General features: G+C 43.8%; 1 protein-coding gene across 1 annotated transcript in view; it reads left to right on the top strand.

Moving 5' to 3' along the window:
- Window positions 1-5615: 5615 nt before the first annotated feature.
- The window catches only part of CMTM8 (CKLF like MARVEL transmembrane domain containing 8), a 36063-nt gene continuing 23933 nt past the window's right edge, over window positions 5616-17745 (top strand). Inside the window, exon 1 of the mRNA XM_075706367.1 lies at window positions 5616-5786. Coding sequence (XP_075562482.1) covers window positions 5616-5786 — 171 coding nt within the window. The remainder of the gene's footprint in view (window positions 5787-17745) is intronic.

Consider the following 17745-nt stretch of genomic DNA (forward strand, 5'->3'; position numbering starts at 1 on the left):
GCTGTGATGAAACCACAGTGGAATTGTCCAGTCTTTCATTAATTATCTAAAACCAAACATGGCATTGACAATTGTTGAAGGTGATCTTTTCCTCCAGCTGTTTTGCACTGGGCTTGGGTGCTGTATAAACATTACCTGCTGTGATTTACATAAACATTTAGGCAAGCATCATCCTTAAGGAGTAGGAAACATGCACGTCTTCAGTGGCAACGTTTATATTCTCAAGTACTGTAATCACTAGTAGGTGTTTGTACCATAGTAATATTTAAAGGTCTACGGAGAGCTGATGACCCCAATGAAAGTATTTATGAGTGTGCCTCAAGGACAGCCTGTCTGGACACGCTCGGGGCAGAATAAGCTCATTCCTCACATAACGTGACACCGGACACTATAGAGTATTCAGGTGACTCGTGATTTGCACGTGCAAGAAGGCATGGCCACCAGCTGCACTTGGAGCTGTGCTTGCAGGCTCACTGTAAAGACAGACAGCTGAGGGCAGCTGAGAAGCAGCCTGTGAAATACAATATGGGCATACTCTCGAAGGTGCATTACAGATCTGAGGTCCCTGACCCCGAAGTACGAAAACCACAACTCCCATTCTGACAAGATTTCTACATAGACTTCACACTTGTCACTACAACCTCTTCTCTTAATTTGAGTTGATGTGCTCTCTGCCCTGAAGTTAAGCATATGTGTACAGCGTACCGGGATGTTTTTCTAAGTACAAATCAGGTCTGGAGGAAGTAAGCAATTTTTCCTCAGCACAGTATCTAAGACACAGTTGAGTTTCGGGGCTGGGAGGGATTTTTAGATTCCCAGAGCAGATAAAACAGCTGGTGAAAGGCTAATGCAAAGAAAATACATGGCTTATGTACTTTATGATTTCTTTTCTTAACACAGGCTCTACCACCAGTTTACTTAGTGTCATGATAATGGGTTTCAAAACTGGGAAAAAAAAAATCTTAAATATTACAGTTCACAGCATGGAGTTAATTCTCTGTATGGCACTGTGTATGTTCTAAGACAGCTTTTTGGCAGGTACAATGTCTGTGTGTCTACGGTCAGGCCTTTGGCCGTATAATTCAAGTAAACCATGTAAAGAAAGAAATATTTGCGAGAAAAGGAGTACAGACTATAAACAGCTAAATTTTTCATTTTCCAGCATTAGGGTAGTAACTATGTATCTGATGATCAAATCCCATGTACTGTCATTACTCGGACTGTAGTTTCAGTTGGTATTGATTTTATGTTCATTAATTTTGGGGTGCCCAAGCTGCAAAACCAAACGAGCCTCATGTTCAGTAACCCCATGTAAAAACACAGATCCTCTACAGAATTGCAGAATAATAGCCATTTTGAAAATATGGGCATCTCATCTATTCTCTCTCTGTTGCAGCAACATTAGAAGATCCAAGTATCTCAATCATGAAAACCATCTTTACTTTGCAAAATACCAGTTCATACACAGAGTCTTTTGACTTGATTGATCATTAGGCATGCCTATAGTACATGTCACTACCAAAGTACAAATCAAGTATTTCTGGTTTGGGTTAGTATAAATCAGCTTTTCCATAGAGCTGTAAGCTGCCAAAGAGTACTATATGTTATTAATTACTTAAATACGTTTGTAGCTCAAAGCCTACACGTTGCTGATTCCAAAAAGCCATTATATTCCAAACATTTCTTGATTTAATGCTAACTAAAAATATCTCATCCTCAGATTAGCACAGTGGGATGTCAAGGGTGAGAATACTTGTCCTGGACATCCGACACGAAACCATGTTGCTTACGTATGACCTGGGTTCCACGGAAAGTACAATTCCTTTCTTGCCCTCTTCAGAATAAGCTCTCTCAGATTTTTTAGATCACTCCTAGGTGGTTTAAAAACAGTAAGTTTTTGTTGTTGACTGAAATCTGCTGATGACCAGTGAAAAATCTCAATCACCTTTCCTTTTATATTTTTATTTGTTTTACTTACCTAAAAAAAAGTCTGAATAACTTTGACATTTGAAAATTCTAGTATTTGGGAGGGGGGAAGGGAAGCTGTATTTCAAAAACAGAAAACCAGTTCAGGAAATTCCAGTCAGCTCCGCTCTTTGGGCCTGTGAGTCTACTTTAATTAGCACTTCCAGTTGGCCAGATTGTTGCTAAGAAGGTAGTTCTAGAGAGCTCAATCAGTAATCTCAAAAATGTTGATACCTCAGGATTTGAGAACCAAACCAGCTTAAATGGAAGGATCTGTAAATTAGATATCGAGGCATTCAGGAATAAGCCCTTTACTTAGAAACCTGATAATACTTGTATCAGCTATTTTGCTTTTACTAAATCATTTACGTTGAAAGGCTTCACCAAATTACATATTTTTTTTCTAATCACAGGTTACTTCATTATAGTAGTTGACAAACAGAGGTTACAATCTTGACTGGTGTTTAAAAGCCTCACCAATCCTTCCCTTGAAAGGTTAATTTAAAATACAGAAAACGGGCCACCTTCTTCTCTCTTGGTAGTTCTGTAATAAAAGGTTGATTGTTCAAGCAGCAGCATTCAATTATTTTGCTTCTGATGCTATCTACATGTAAAAAAATCTAGCTAAGCTCAGATGGTCCCTGCAGGCTTTCCCGTTCTAGCCTTCGGTGCAAGGATGCAAAACAAAAAAGTAGAGCCTCACAGTTAACATTCAAAATGTAGGCTATTATGTTGTCAAGTTAAAGAATGAAATTTGCTTCCTGGAATATCAGTGATACAGCTCCTGGAGTGTTTGCCCTTTTTTTAGTGACACATTCTTCGAGTATGTTTGCCAGAGAAAAATGTGCTAAGTAAGGAAGTCAGTGGCAGCCAGCGTTCAGAGAAGTTGCCCAGAAATTTAGCCATCCAGTTCTTGTTGAATTAGTCATGATACTAGAGCTCTACAACATTGAAAACTTATGCTATATTAATAGATTTAATATAGTTGAAACAGAAAACAAATGTTTCACTGTGTTTTTCGTTTTACTTTTTTTTTTTTCCACAGGATGTGGGATGCTGAAATGATAGATGTGCAGACGAAAAGCAATGAAATTTATTGTTCTGATTGTGATGGTTGAAAGAGAAACAACATTGACCTCCAGAAGTTTAGGGAGAAAAATAAATACAGAGTTTTAGCATTATGCATCAAAACTGAGACCACTGAATAATGTCCTGGAAACACAGTGAGAATATACATCCAGTGTAACATAAATCAGCTCTCAGAAGGAAAGTGCCGTGAATGACGCAAACCATTTTGAAATGTGTGTTAATTTTGCTATTGGCATGAATTTTAGCCCCACATTTACTTACTTTTACTTACTGATCTTCAATGGGAAACTGAAAAGACAAGAGTCTCTCAGAGGAGAAAATCAATGCTGTTACAACGGATCCTCACGAACAGCAATGGGGGCATCTCAAAGCAGCTCTGGCATTGGAAGGAAGCTTGGCAGTGCTGAACAATCAGATAAAGCACTTTTTATTTGCAAGCCAGCTGAAGCAGGTCTCTAAACAGACCAGTGCACAGATGTGTTCTGTTCCTTTAAAATCTCAGCTCTTATTTAAGAGAAGGGGATAAAATAGGAACACAACCAATACAGAAATGCTGCTAACTCCATAAAAAATGATGGTTTTGCCAAAAAGTGTAAAATTCCTTGCTCATGATTGAGACGTCCTGTTAAATGGTTTGAGTGTGTGGTTTGCTAATGGTCTTTTTTTTTTTTTCTCTCTCACAAAGAAATTATTCATATCATATATGTATATCATACCATGCTGAGTGGCTGGCATCTCATTCTGATGACCTCCAGTTCACGTTTGCAAAACTCTGCCACATTTCTTTTGCCATCTTAAATAAAAAAGCCACCAGTGCCTATGAGTACATGGAGGCTCCACAGAGCCCGAGCCAAGACACACATTCCAAGAAGCCCACGGAGCCTGTGCTGTGACATGCTCACGCTGTGAGCAGAGGCACAATCATGCATGAGAACCAGTTCCTTTGGGTAATTCACGTTTCCCGTATTTCTGGGAGAAACCCTGCCACCCTCCTCCTCCCTCCCCAGCTGATTCAATCCCTTGCTGAAAGGTAATACTGCAAAATCCATCCTTTGTTAGCCAGTAGGAGAGCAGCAGTAAACAATTCGAGCACAATAGCCACCAGACATATGGAAAACCATTTTTACTGAGCTGCCGCATGCAAATGCTTTGCTAACGAGAATTCCTGAACATTGAAAAGAACTATAACCTGTTTGCTTGTTGTTGAAACACCATACTTTTTGTGGAATGGAAGATCACTTTAGAAGCTCTTAAATGACGCAGAAACGATTTTTCTTTTTTTTTAAGGCAACACTTTAGACTGGAAAAGTACTAAAAAATATAGGTTAGGGAACAGCTCGACACTGTCAGGTAGTAGGCCAATAATGACCTCATACTTTCCACTTCCAGTGACTTTCATGGCTTTTAAAAAGTCTTTTGTATCATGGAGACTCATGGTTGTTTGGCAGATCCCAGCGAAATCCGCATTTCCAGCTGTGAGAGGGCTGTGGTATCTCTTAACGTCTTGTTCCCTGCCGGTGGTGCTTCGCGGTGGTTCCTCTCCCTACAGCGTGCCGCTGACGAGCGATGGCAGCCAGCGGGGATGACAACCCGCAGAGCTGGCAGCTCTCCTGTCCACATTCGCTGCCCATGGAGCCAGGGGCGACAGTCTAAATGGACGACGATGGCAGGCGGCTGGGGTTGGACCCCCCAAACCGTGCTCACCCATGAGGCTACGGCACGACTTCCCGCGCTGTGTTTTACAGAGAACGGCGCTGGCTCAGCTCGGCTGCTCGGGCGCGCTGGAAGCAGACGTGGTCCCAAGGCCTCTGCGTGTACAAAAGTCCGGGAGGTCAGGGGATGGTTTCAGAGGGGCCCCGCGCTGCCCCCTCAGAGAGCCCTTCCCTAGCGCTGGGGATCCCTCGCACCACCAACCCCGGGCCTGGGTCCCCCATAGGACGAGAGGAAATGGGCTCAAGCCGCGCCAGGGGAGGTTTAGATTGGATATTAGGAAAAATTTCTTTACGGAAAGGGTGGTCAAGCATTGGAACAGGCTGCCCAGAGAGGTGGTGGAGTCACCATCCCTGGAAGCGTTCAAAAAACGGGTAGATGTGGCACTTTGGGACATGGTTTAGTCTAGTCCGCCCTTGATTGGTTTAGTGTGGACTTGGTAGTGTAGGTTAATGGTTGGACTGGATGACCTTAAAGGTCTTTTCCAACCTAAACGATTCTATGATTCTATGCCGGCCTTGGCGGCCGGTCCCCAGCACCCCCCGCAGCGGGCAGCCTCCCGCCCCCTGAGGCGGCTGCCCCGCTCCCGCCCTGGGGCAGCTCCGGGAGGGCTGGGCGGCCCCCCGGGCGGGCGGCACCCCACCGGACCCGCCTCTCCGCCCGGGGCCGGGCGCCCAGCAGCCTCCCCGCCGCGCTGAGGCGAGGGGCTGCCCGCGGCGCCGGGGCCACACAAAGCGGTGCGGCGGCGGCGCCTTTCCCGCCGCCCGTCAGGCGGCAGCCGGCCCTGCCTCCGCCCCGCCGCCGGGTCGGGGCCGGCCGGGAGGCGCAGGGGCAGCCCCGCGGCGCCGACGATGGAGCCGCCGGTGCCGCCGCCTCAGGAGCAACCGCCGCGCTCTCGCTCCCACACGGTCACCACCACCAGCAGCTCCTTCACCGCCAACCTGTCGGCCAGCTCCAGCACCCTCGCCTACGACAGGGAGTTCCTGCGGACCCTGCCCGGGCTCCTCATGGTGACCGAGATCGTGAGTGAGCCCGGGGCGGGCGGCGGCCATGGAGGAGCCGGGCCGGGGGGTGCGCGGAGGGGCGGGGGGGGGGAGCGCCGGCCCGGCACAGGGCGCTCAGCGGGTTTTCGGGGCAGCGCTGCGGAGAGTTCCCGCCGTGGTTTGGAGGTTGGGCTCTTTCCCCTCAGTTCAGCACCTGATGCGGCTTCGGAGCGGGCAGGTGAAGCGGAGGGAGGGGACGGCTTGGAAACAAGGGCGGCTTTACCGGGGGGGGCACAGCGCTCCCGCCTCGAAACCACCGACAAACGCGAGGCTGCTGCAGGGCACGTGCAGGCTGTTCTGGTCTCCGGCAGCGTTTGCGGAATCATCGCCTCTCGTAGCGGAAAAAAATGAGCTTTGGCAGATCGGGAACTGATTTTTGGAGGCTTTTCTTTTAACGGCATCGGTTGTATACGCTTCGTACTTGATAGCGCACCGGTAACCGTGACGTGAGAGTTGAGGAGGCAACTTATCTTCGTTTTGCAGGTCAATAAAAAACATTTCCTTATGCTTAGTGATTAGCTACACCTGTGCAGAGCGGGATAGGAACTAACGCCTTTTGGGTTTGGGGAGTGATTTTACTTTTTGCCGGTCCTTTCTAAGCTGTAAATGAACGTACAGATGGCCAGGCAACGTGGGGTTTAGCCACTTGCCTTAGCGGTAGGCAGCGAACAACGCAGCGCTGAGATGTCTCTGCAGGCCTGCCTGCTCCCAGTGTGTTAAGCAATAGATACTCAGCATCTCCGCTCAAAAATAATGCGTTTCTTTTAAGTCTGCTCATCTACGCTATTAATAGTTAAGGAACTTAAAAGAGCTGGTTGCCCCAACTAATTTTTTCAGTTTCCTGTGTGATGTTTTTGCTTTGATGGCGCTTGAAGGATTAACTTATCTGACCAGATTAATTTCCAAGGCTTGAAAACATTGCGCTTCACCAGAGCAGTGGAATGACTGTTGGCTTTGCTGACTTCAAAGTTAAAATAACCAAGCGAAGCTTCGGGCTGACGTGCAGTGTAGGGCCTCTGGCAGGAACGGTGCCGTCAGTCGGAGAGAGGATGCGCGTTACAAGATGCCAGCTGCCATGTGGGCAAGTAGCGGTGAGGATGTGAAGTCAGAGCCTGCTGCCAGCTGGTACCTTGTGTGCCGGCATGGTTGGGAATTTTGGCAATCTTTAGTAGGCAGGTGATTGTAGGCTTGTTTCGGTTGTTAAATACAGGGGATGCTTCACTGTCAAAGTTGTGGTAGATCTGCGAATAAAGAAGTCTTAGTTTTTGAAAGAAAAGCTGCTTTCTTTTCCACTCTTCTTCAGTTACTAATTACAACAGAATTACGAACCTTTCGTGTACTTTATCTGAAGAGTGATCCCACTGTAGATTGTTAGAGAGGTGCCCAAGGCTTCTCCCAAGCCCTGCTGGAATGTTATATATTCAGCCTGACTACGAACACTGCATCAGCTGCACTTACATTGAGCTACATGGCCACAGGGCATGGACAGTCTCTTGCTTACTCTTTGTTGGAAGTGTGCTTTCTAGTTTGTGTTGACAGGTGATGATATTTGTGTAGCTTACCTTTCTAAACAGAGTGATGATGGTTTTTAGGGGCACTTTGTTTCCTATCAGCCATTCCTGAGTCCTGGAATAAATATAAAATGATTCTTCAGCAACCGTTTTGAGACGCTTGAGTCCATTAATATTGACATGTAGAGCCAGCTTTGGTTTAAGTTTCATAAGTACTTGAGAACACATTTACCAGCTTCAGAAAGAACCTCAATGCTACCTGACTTTGTAGGCTAGCGTAGAGTTGTGTCTGCACTACAGGCTTCCACGTATGTATTTTTATTGATCAACAGTGTGAAGATGTGCAGTTCCTGGCCAACTCAAAGGAGGTGGTTTGTGTTGATGTATTTGAGAGAATTTTTAATACAAAGTTGAAAGCAATAAGGTAGGACCTGCAGAAGTAGAGTATTGCTAGATACTGCCCTTGAGGAAATACTTCTGGTTCTTAACCCCACTTATTTTAAAGCAGGTAGAGTAGCTGTTCTTCTGTGAAATTAAAGGAAAAGAAAAAACATATTGGTGAATAACTTGATATGGAATTAACTGAAATAAAACCAGTTATTAAAATCAAATAAATGAGTTTGTGTGTGTGTGCGTGTATACGTTTGGCACTGGGTTTTGGTCAAACCTTTTCTACCAGTTCTGTATGTTCTTTTTTTTTCTGAGAGAAAATGTGCTTTAAGAGAGCATGACCAGCTTTACACAAGATCTCTATTTCAAAATGGGCTGTGCATATTCAGCAGTAATAGAGTTGTGTACCCTAAACCAGTCAGTTCCTGCCTGCTCTCATCATCCTATATATATGAAAGTTGTGGCTTGCCTGCACAGATTGGCTCTTCAGGATGTTTCTGACCCTGAGTACTGATCCCTCCCAGCTCACAGCACAATCCTTCTGCTAAGGATTTGCAAACCTGTAAATGGGACGAACTCTTATGTGTGTCTGTATTTCAGTCTCAGGAGTTTGCAGCCTGATAGATCCTTTTCAGTCTAAGCACCAAGCTCTGAAGTGCAGCAGCTGTGGTAAGAGCATACTTTTGCTTATGCTGCCCCTGCTCTGGAGACACCTGCAAGACGGATGGGAAAGAGGACTGGTTTTCGTAATATCTGTTACAACTGCAGCTACTCATCTGCCAGACTGTGTGTTCGTTAGGATACTATGTTAAAGCTAAGCTAGGGGTGTTAAACAACTGTGCTAAATGTTCTGAGAGTTTGCACTGTGGGGCTGCATAAATATTTGATTATTGCCGCTGTCAGTCAGTGACATGCATGCAGCAAGAGGAGTGCAGTCTGTGACTCCTGGCTCTGAAACTAGAGCTATCTTCTCTGTATAGGCAAAGGGCAAATCTGTGTTATTCTTTAACCAAAGAGAATGGAAAAGTGCAAAGTTACCACAGAATTTAGATCTTTCAGTCCCTTATATGAAGGATCTTGATCAGGTTTTGCTCTTACCTCCCTAATTTGGATACTGTGAAGATGACTTAACTGCTGCATGGATTTCCGCATGTGCTGGTAACTAGCCTGCTTCTGCACTGAGGCTGTGGTTTAATGGCACAGTAAATTCAGCTTAACGGTTCCTACTAAGAGATTCTTTGCAATGCTGCAAAACGCTGGTCTGCTATTAACTCAGTCTGCTGTTTCCGATTTGTTCAAAATGAGTTAGCTTTATAAAGACAAGTTTTATGATGGATCAGGTATTATTGTCCTTTACTCAGCTGCTTTAAAGCAAGTTTAAATCTGGGATGAGGTTGACTGTGCCTATTCAGCTGTAATGGAGTCATGTACCCAAACCTGGTTCAGCTTAATTTTGTAATGCCATTTGGTCTAGCACTGCACGCATCTGGTATGAAAGAACACAGAACTGCCTGAAGTATAGGCTGAATTACCTGGTGCTGACAGATTTCCATTGCCTTCTACATCTGCCTCCATGACCAGAGAGCGTGCAGGGTTTCCTGTCACTTACTGGGAAAGAACTGAGGTCAGTTTATTTCAGTGCAAAGAGCAAAATAGAAAATGCCACTGGATTTCTGGGAGAGGTCTTTGGGAACTGGCATAAAACACAGCTTTGGTGTGTGGGAGCTTATCCAAATTACTTGTATACAGAAGTAATGATGCTTGCTGAACAGGGTAGAGGCTTCTGACTCGGGAGACTTGGATTCACTGGCCTCAGTTGGCCAGTGACTACTGACAATGAATTTATCTGCAACTCTCTAAGTTCTCTGAATGACTTCTCCATTCATGGAATATGGACACAAATCTTTGTAAGGCACACTGAGAGCTGTTGGTGGAAAATAATATATAAGACGTAAGTGGTGTTACATAAAGTCTTTAATTCAGATGTTGATCACCTGAGTTGACACTGCAGTAAAAATATATCCTGCAGAAGATAATTGATACTTATTCTTATAGTGTAGCGCACCCCCCAAGGAGGATTTATATTTTTAAAAGAAGCAAGTACAGCAATTTCCAGAGATGTCTTTTGAGTGTTTCTTTCCTGTACAATGATGGCCCAGAAAGTCTATATATTTGTCTTCCTGGGAATTTTATGGCCAGGATAAATGATGGCTAGTGGTACCTTCTCAGACCTTTAAATCAGCTTCTGAAGTCAAGCATTATGGATCACTCTGCAGAAGTGGAGAGTTTTGTGGTTACTATGGATGTAGTTATAAAAATATTTACTTTCTAGCAGAATGACATTGATTCCTTCAGATTGTTGCTTCACACCAGTATGTTGCTAGATACAGTCTCCCGTAAAACTTGCCCTACTAATTTTAAGGCTTGTAATGCTATTTCTCCTTAACAAAAACACATACTACATAGCTTGGAAAGGTTTGGAAGGTTGTTATGCTGCTGCTGCAAGTGAAAGCTTATGATGGTGTAAACTTTAATTGATGATCTCTAAAGGCACCTTCCAACCCAAAGCATTCTGTGATTCTATGATTCTAAGACTTTCTCTTCTATCAGGAACTGTAGAGATTTTTTTCTGGTTTGTATTTGTGGTTTGTTTTTTTTTTTCCTTCTTATAATGCATTTTTTACTCCAGTCATAGCATGTCTGCCTGCATGTAGCTGACAACACTGAGGCACCTTCTGATGTGTTGAACAAGTGCTTTGCCTAGAGGAGGTGTACATAAGCATGGTCTTAAAACAGTTCACTCTGAATTACTGAGTGAAAAGAAGTATCCTGTACTAGTCAGTCACTTCATCCAGTAGCTTTGTCTTCCTGTGCATGAATAAGAAAATGCACAATATAAAGTCTAAGCTCTCTCCTTTGGTCTTAACCAGACAAAACTCTCACTGAAGGCAGGTTTCTGTTCTCCCTTTTTTAGGTGCTGCTGTTCCATCACTGACCTTTAGTGTAACTGTCCTTAGTGTAGTGGATATACACACATCTATACAATTTCCATCTTCCTCTAGGATCATATTATTGTTTAAAGTTCTGTTTCCTTAAAGGTCTTTGGTTTCCTGGTCAAGATCAGGGTGTTTCCTTGGGAAGAGAGATCTGTTAGGGGGTGTGGTGGACTGACCCTGGCTGGATGCCCAGTGCCAACCAAAGCCGCTCTATCACTCCCCTTCTCAACTGGACAGGGGAGAGAAAACATAACGAAAAGCTTGTGCGTCAAGATAACGACAATGAGAGGTCACTCAGCAATTGCTGTCATGGGCAAAACAGGCTTGACTCGGGGAAAATCAGTTTAATTTATTACCAGTCAAATCAGAGTAGGAAAATGAGAAATAAAAACTAAATCTTAAAACACCTTTCCCCACCCCTCCCTTCTTCCTGGGCTCAACTTCACTCCTGATTTTCTCTACATCCTCCCCCCGAGTGGTACAGGGGGATGGGGAATGGGGGTTGCAGTCAGTTCATCTCACGTTGTCTCTGCCGCTCCTTCCTCTTCAGGGGCGGACTCCTCACACTCTTCCCCTGCTCCAGCATGGGGTCCCTCCCATGGTAGACAGTCCTCCATGAAATTCTCCAGCGTGGGTCCTTCCCATGGGCTACAGTTCTTCACGAACTGCTCCAACATGGGTCCCTTCCACAGGGTGCAGTCCTTCAGGAGCAGACTGCTCTAGTGTGGGTCCCCCACGGGGTCACAAGTCCTGCCAGCAAACCTGCTCCAGCGTGGGCTCCTCTCTCTCCATGGGTCCACAGGTCCTGCCAGGAGCCTGCTCCAGGGTGGGCTTCCCGCAGGATCACAGCCTCCTTCAGGCACATCCACCTGCTCTGGTATGGGGTCCTCCCCAGGCTGCAGGTGGATATCTGCTCCACCATGGACCTCCATGGGCTGCAGGGTCACAGCCTGCCTCACCATGGTCTTCACCATGGGCTGCAGGGGAATCTCTGCTCTGGTGCCTGGAGCACCTCCTCCCCTCCTTCTTCACTGACCTTGGTGTCTGCAGAGTTGTTCCTCTCACGTATTCTCACTCCAGCTGCAGTTTTTGTGTCCCTTTTTTTTTTTCTCCTTCTTAAATATGTTATCTCAGAGGTGCTACCACCATTGCTAATTGGCTTGGCCTGGGCCAGTGGTGTGTCCATCTTGGAAGCCAGCTGGCATTGGCTCTGTTGGACATAGGGGAAGCTTCTAGTAGCTTCTCACAGAAGCTAGCCCTGTAGTCCACCCTGCTACCAAAACCTTGCCACGCAAATCCAATATGGGGGGGCATAAGAAAATAGAAGGTTTGGAAAGTGTTGTCTGGAATGTGCTCCAAGTGCAGATAGAAACAGTAGTAGGACTGACATGGTAAGAGGGTGAAAATGCCTCTCAAACTGAATGTTGATATTTTACAAAAGGTCAAAAATGCAAAATATTCTCAATACCTCAGGGTTAAGTTAGAATATGTATGAAATGTCATTATGTCTTCATGAGAAGAATGCTTTAAAGACATAGTTAAACATCAACTTTGTTCTTGGGTGGATAGTGAATAGAATACAATTCCTTCTCCCTCACCCCTCCCAAACTCTAGAAAACAATTTCTTTCTTTTGTACCTACAAAAATTCTTATGCAACCCAAAGCTAGTCTTAAATAATCTTTTGTGGCCTCCAGTAGCCTGTGTCTGTATGTTGGTGAAATGTGCAGTCCTCCCATTATTCTGAATGGAATAGGTACCGCTTCCTAGGCGTTCAGCTTTAGCATGGTGCTGTGGCTGGGTGTGTGACTCATGAGGATGGGTGCTGAGGCTAAAACCATCGTGGTCTGAGGGCAAAGGTTGATGATACAGTTGGAAAGGGATTGGGACTGCATTCCTGAAAACTGCCTTTTTCCAGTTATGCTAGCCGGTCCAATAAAAATCTTCATGGAAGCTATGGAAGACGTTTTCCGCCCCTGCCTTCCCCACCAAGTTCCACATCCTTGGGTAATTGTACTATGGGAACCGAGTTGCCTGTGAAGACAGTGGTATTGCCAGATACAGAAAATGATGGGCATACTTGATGCTGTGTTTTGTCCTAAAATGAATACAAATCCTGGATGTGCCTGTCTCTCTTTTCTCTGTGATTGTTGTGGGTTGTTTTTTTTTTTTTTTCCTCCCCTCATGTTATATTCTTTTTTCCCTCTTTCTGCACTGGGATTCCTGCCTTCTCCTTGGAATGATTTATTACACACTGTTAAAACCTCAAATTAGACATCTTAAAGTAGTGTATGGCTATCTAAAAAAGTTTTCCTTGCCACATATGGTGAAGAGGTATATTTGCTGGCAGCTTAATAAGAATGCGAGTAGGGAAAGGATGAAGACAAAAAGGTTTCTTGACTGAGTCACACAGAGGACTCTTACAAAATCATAAATGGCCCACAAGTTTCTGACTCAGTCTTAACCATTAACGAAATGCTGCTTCTACAGCAAGAGCAGATGCCTTTTGCTCCCTGCCCTAGGATGCTGGGAGCGCTGCTGCATACCTGCGGAGCCTGCGGATGTGTCTGCTCTGTCCTATGTCCTGCACTGACTGCGTAGCAGCAACAGGCAGGGTTAGAGCAGCGGTGGCTCAAGGATTCTTCTTAAAAACTGAATTCTCAAAACCACAGAAAAATTCTCTTAGGGACTCTGAGCCCTTCTGAATGGGAAGCATAGCAGGAATTATAATGTGCTGCCCTTGTTTGGTGAGTGCCTTCTCATTCAGCCTGCTGTTCTTTCCTGTTCTCTCCTGGGAATAATAGTGGCATATAGTCAGTTTCTAATGGTTCTGCTTTTTTTTATATATATATATGTGTGTGTGTGTATGTACTTTTTTAGCTTTGTTTTTCTTTTGGATAAAGTATGTATTGTAACAGTGTGATATTTCTGCACTTGTTCCCATTTCAATTCCAGGAAAGCAATAGAAAGCGTGTCCTTGCAGAGAGGACCAAGCCCTCTTTTCTAGGGTCAAACAGCAAATAGATTTTAGTGTCCATCAGACCTTTGGCAAGGTAGTTCTGCTTATGTGGCCTGAGCCAGTTTCCGTGAAAGCTGCTGGCACTGATTCACCTTGCCTCTAAAAGGAGCAGCTCAGGTATAAGACTGGTAAAACTCCAGCGAAGGAGGGAGTGAGTAAGGAAAGAATCAAGTCACTGCTCTGAGTGGGAGCTGGGTCTGGTCCAAGGAAGGCTTGGTGTTAAGCTTATGTCAGTGAACTGAAAGAGGCTGGGGTCTTGGTTCCACATTTATTAATACTGGATCCAGGCTTTGCCAGATCACTTCACTACACAGCCTTGGATCAGTCCTGGGTGTGACTGCATTTTTGCCCAGTTAGAGCACAACATTGACTGTTTGCAGTTTGTTTCTGCAAGGTATGGGTGTGCAGATGAGGCTGGTGCAACCACAAGTTTGTTGAGACAAAAATCTTCAAAGTAAAACAAAACGAATTTCAACAAATTGGTATTAGAGGGGAGCTGTCCCAACAGTTTGTTCTGAGCAGCCACAATGTTTCTGGTCCAATATGAGATGCGCTAAAGTCAGATTTTGTAGAACTGAGGTGAACTAAGTAAGTATGGTAGTAATCAGCAAGATGTTGTCAGTCTTTGGATATATCATAATCTAGTTACAAAGAATAAATACATTGAAAAATGCTAGGTAGGACTGGAAAGAGGCTATGTGGGCAAAGCAGCTTCTCTGATCATACTCGGGTAATTGTTGCTTGTGTTTAGCTGATGGCCTGATGTGCACAACTTGAAAGGAAGCATGTCAAGAACCTCTGCTTCATACCTGAAAACAAGACTGGTTTGTATCATCAGCTTTAAATGTGACTGCTATGTCCAGGCATGGATTTAAATATATTAAAGGTGACACTGTTTTGCACAGACTCCATTTATTTAGCCTGGAAGCTGTACAGCCACTAACAGCGTCCCCTTTTTTGTTCCTTTGTATGTGTGTATAGTGATTACATGAAAGAGTCCCTTTAATATGTATTTTAGCATCTGTTCTCTTCATTCAACAGTAGTGCTATTCCCAAGGCTGCAGCTCCTGCAACAGGTAATAGCTGAACATGGCAGCACAGTTTTGGGAGGAGTATGGGGAACCACAGGAGAAATTTAAAAATGGAGACACAGAGTGGCAGGCAGGAATTAAGCATCGGGGGACAGGGGAACTGGCAAAAAAAGCCTGCAGTGTATCTTTAAAATGACACTTCAACTAATAAAATCAGCCTTGGTTGTCTCCAACCGGAGACAGGTGGTGTAGGGCAGACTGACAAGGGTCAGGTGAGGGGAGGGTGAATCCATGGTTGGATGCCTGCTAGTACTGCTGTAGATTGGAAAGCATAAACAAATGTGCAATTGTCCTCTACAGGCTCAGACCACAACTATGATACGTGCTGGGGAGGGTGGTGCTTTTATTCAATCCTTTGAGGGAAAAAAAACACCCAAAAATGACAGCACCTGCACTGATTTGGTTTTAGTTTAATTTCTAAACCATGATGTACCTCGCTGCCAGTAACATCATATGCTGTTTCAAAGAGCTTGCATGTGTATAGGCACATATAAAACAATTAAAAAATATTATTATAGCTGAAGGTCTTGGAAATTAAGAAGCGCCAGAATTGATGTTCACCCTGGCAGTGTTGGTTTGGTATTGGATTGTGCGCAGACACTGGAATCCGGTCAAAACCTGCGCAATCATGTTATTTTTATCAAGAAACTTCTGTCACGGTCACTGCACAGGAGGGTTTTTCTGGGAGTTACTGGGATATTGTGCATACAGCACTGCAGGAAGACGTCATGAATAAGGAAAGGGATCATTCAAAGAGAAGGGATGGTCTCCTGGCTAATTGCTTCCTTGGAAAATCTGATTTTTATTTTCTGCTTGCACTGCAGTGTTCCTATGGGATGCTCAATAGGGCAAGTAAGCCTGGCATTTCAGTGTGCTCGCTTTTCTCCTTGTTTTCTAGATCCCTGACTTTGGGTCTGAGATGCACAAGAAATGATTATTCGCAGTTGTAGCTGAAGTCAGTAGGAGCTATGTTCTGAAGAGGCAAAATGCAGTCCATGTTAAGTGCTGTGGGGGAAAAAAGAGTTTTCCAGTGAAATTTGGCAAGAAGTACTTTGGATCTTAATTCTAGTGCACTGTCTGTAAAATTGGGATACCATACTTCTTTATCTCACAGAGATGTGTTTAATAGTTTACTAATGACCTGTGAGATAATTCAGATAACAAAGTATTTTTAAAGAGCCCATGTGGATACAAAGCCCTGAGTTGCTCTCTGGGAACAAGTCTGCAGGCCACACAAGTAAACAAGGAGAAAGAAAAATAGTGGAAGGCATTCCTTCCGAAGAAGGCTCTCCCTTCTGTTACTGCACGCAGGTGGTGTTGTGGAGAAGGCGAAAGTACATGGTCATGTAATTACAGACTATACTGTAATGTATACTTAACTAATGATAGAATTAAGATGTATGAAGAACTTTATTTCCAGCATTGTTGCATACTTAATGGAAAGTATTTCAACATATGTTTGTGCCTGTCTCTCTCATGTGCACTTTTCTGCTTGTTGCACGTCGTATCCTTCCAGCTCTTTTAGTTGTGGCTTTTTTTCTTTTTTTTTTTTTGTCCCTTCATTCCTTCAAGCCTTCCTTGCCCAGCAGCTCAGGGGAACTTGCTGAAGGCCTGTTTTGCGTGATCTTCATCCAGACTGCTCTTCTTCAGGCTTGACACAGATAATCAACATAGAAGAATAAGAATTTGGCAAAATGGGGTCTTATGAGAAGGAGGTGTGAGGCAACTGAAAGAACAGGCTCTGCTCAGTATGAGACATCCATCTTTAATGGTTTCATAAAGCTTCAGGTGGACAAAACTGTGGAAAAATACTGTAGTATTTTAGAGGAATATTAGAAATGCTTAGAGTGATACAGTGATTTAGGAGGTTATTGGTGAATATTGTGACATGTTTGGTTCTTGCATTGTGGCAGGTGCTTTCTTTTAAATAAACATGCTTTTTGCTGAGCCATAGGCATAGACCAGGTTGGACAGACTTGTTTTTTGTCAGACCTACCACTATCTTGTGATGACCTCAATGAAAGATTTTAGAAGGCGGCTGAAAAGTTCTTCAATATGAGAAATTCAGGATACATAGTAAAGCAGGATCTCTGTTGGGATTTCTGATTTATATTTTGAAGCCTTGCCGTGTACATAAGCCATATTCATTGAACTGTGCAATACAATTAAAAGTTATTTACTATTGTGGATTGCTGCTTGACCTCCAAGATGAAAATATTTCTCCTTCCCTGTGGTATTACTAAGATACAGCACAGTACAAATGAATACAGTATTGGTGTTCTTTTTTCTTCTCTAAAGGCATAGGAGTGTGGCTAATGTCAGAGTCTGGATGCCATATAAAATGCCTACTGGACAGAAAGATAGTTGTAATTGAGAAACTACTATATTTAGTTTTGGAAAATCACAATCCTTATTTTACTGTTTTGAGCAGATTCTTGCATTAATGAGATGACTTTAAAAGGCAGCGTGCAAGAGGAAAGTAATGACGTACTTGAAGAGATGGGTTCTCTTGTGGTGTGTTTTCATTTTGAATTATGACCTCCATCTGAAGATGTCTAAAACCAGTTTGAACATATTACACAGGTTCTATAGAACTATAATGGAATGATGAGACTTACCAAGAGTGGAATAATGATAAACAACTTCTTATGTTACTAGTTACATCTTCATTGTTCCATTCGGTGTATTTAAAGGATTTTCCCTGTTTATCTTAGCAAAAAGGGTAAAATTCCTTAGCCAGGAGAAGAAAAAATAAAAAAAAAATGTTTCCAAACATTTTGTTCAAACTTGGGATTTCTTTCTAGACTTTGGCAATCATGAAATATGACCAGACACTTATATAAAGAACTTGACATTCTCTTTGTCCAGTAACAGAAGACTATCTAGGAAATGTTTGCCTGAAGTAAGCAAGTCAAGATAATGTGTTAAAGGTG

This window comes from Pelecanus crispus, chromosome 2 (assembly GCF_030463565.1).
Source record: "Pelecanus crispus isolate bPelCri1 chromosome 2, bPelCri1.pri, whole genome shotgun sequence".
NCBI classification, from domain to species: Eukaryota; Metazoa; Chordata; class Aves; order Pelecaniformes; family Pelecanidae; genus Pelecanus; species Pelecanus crispus.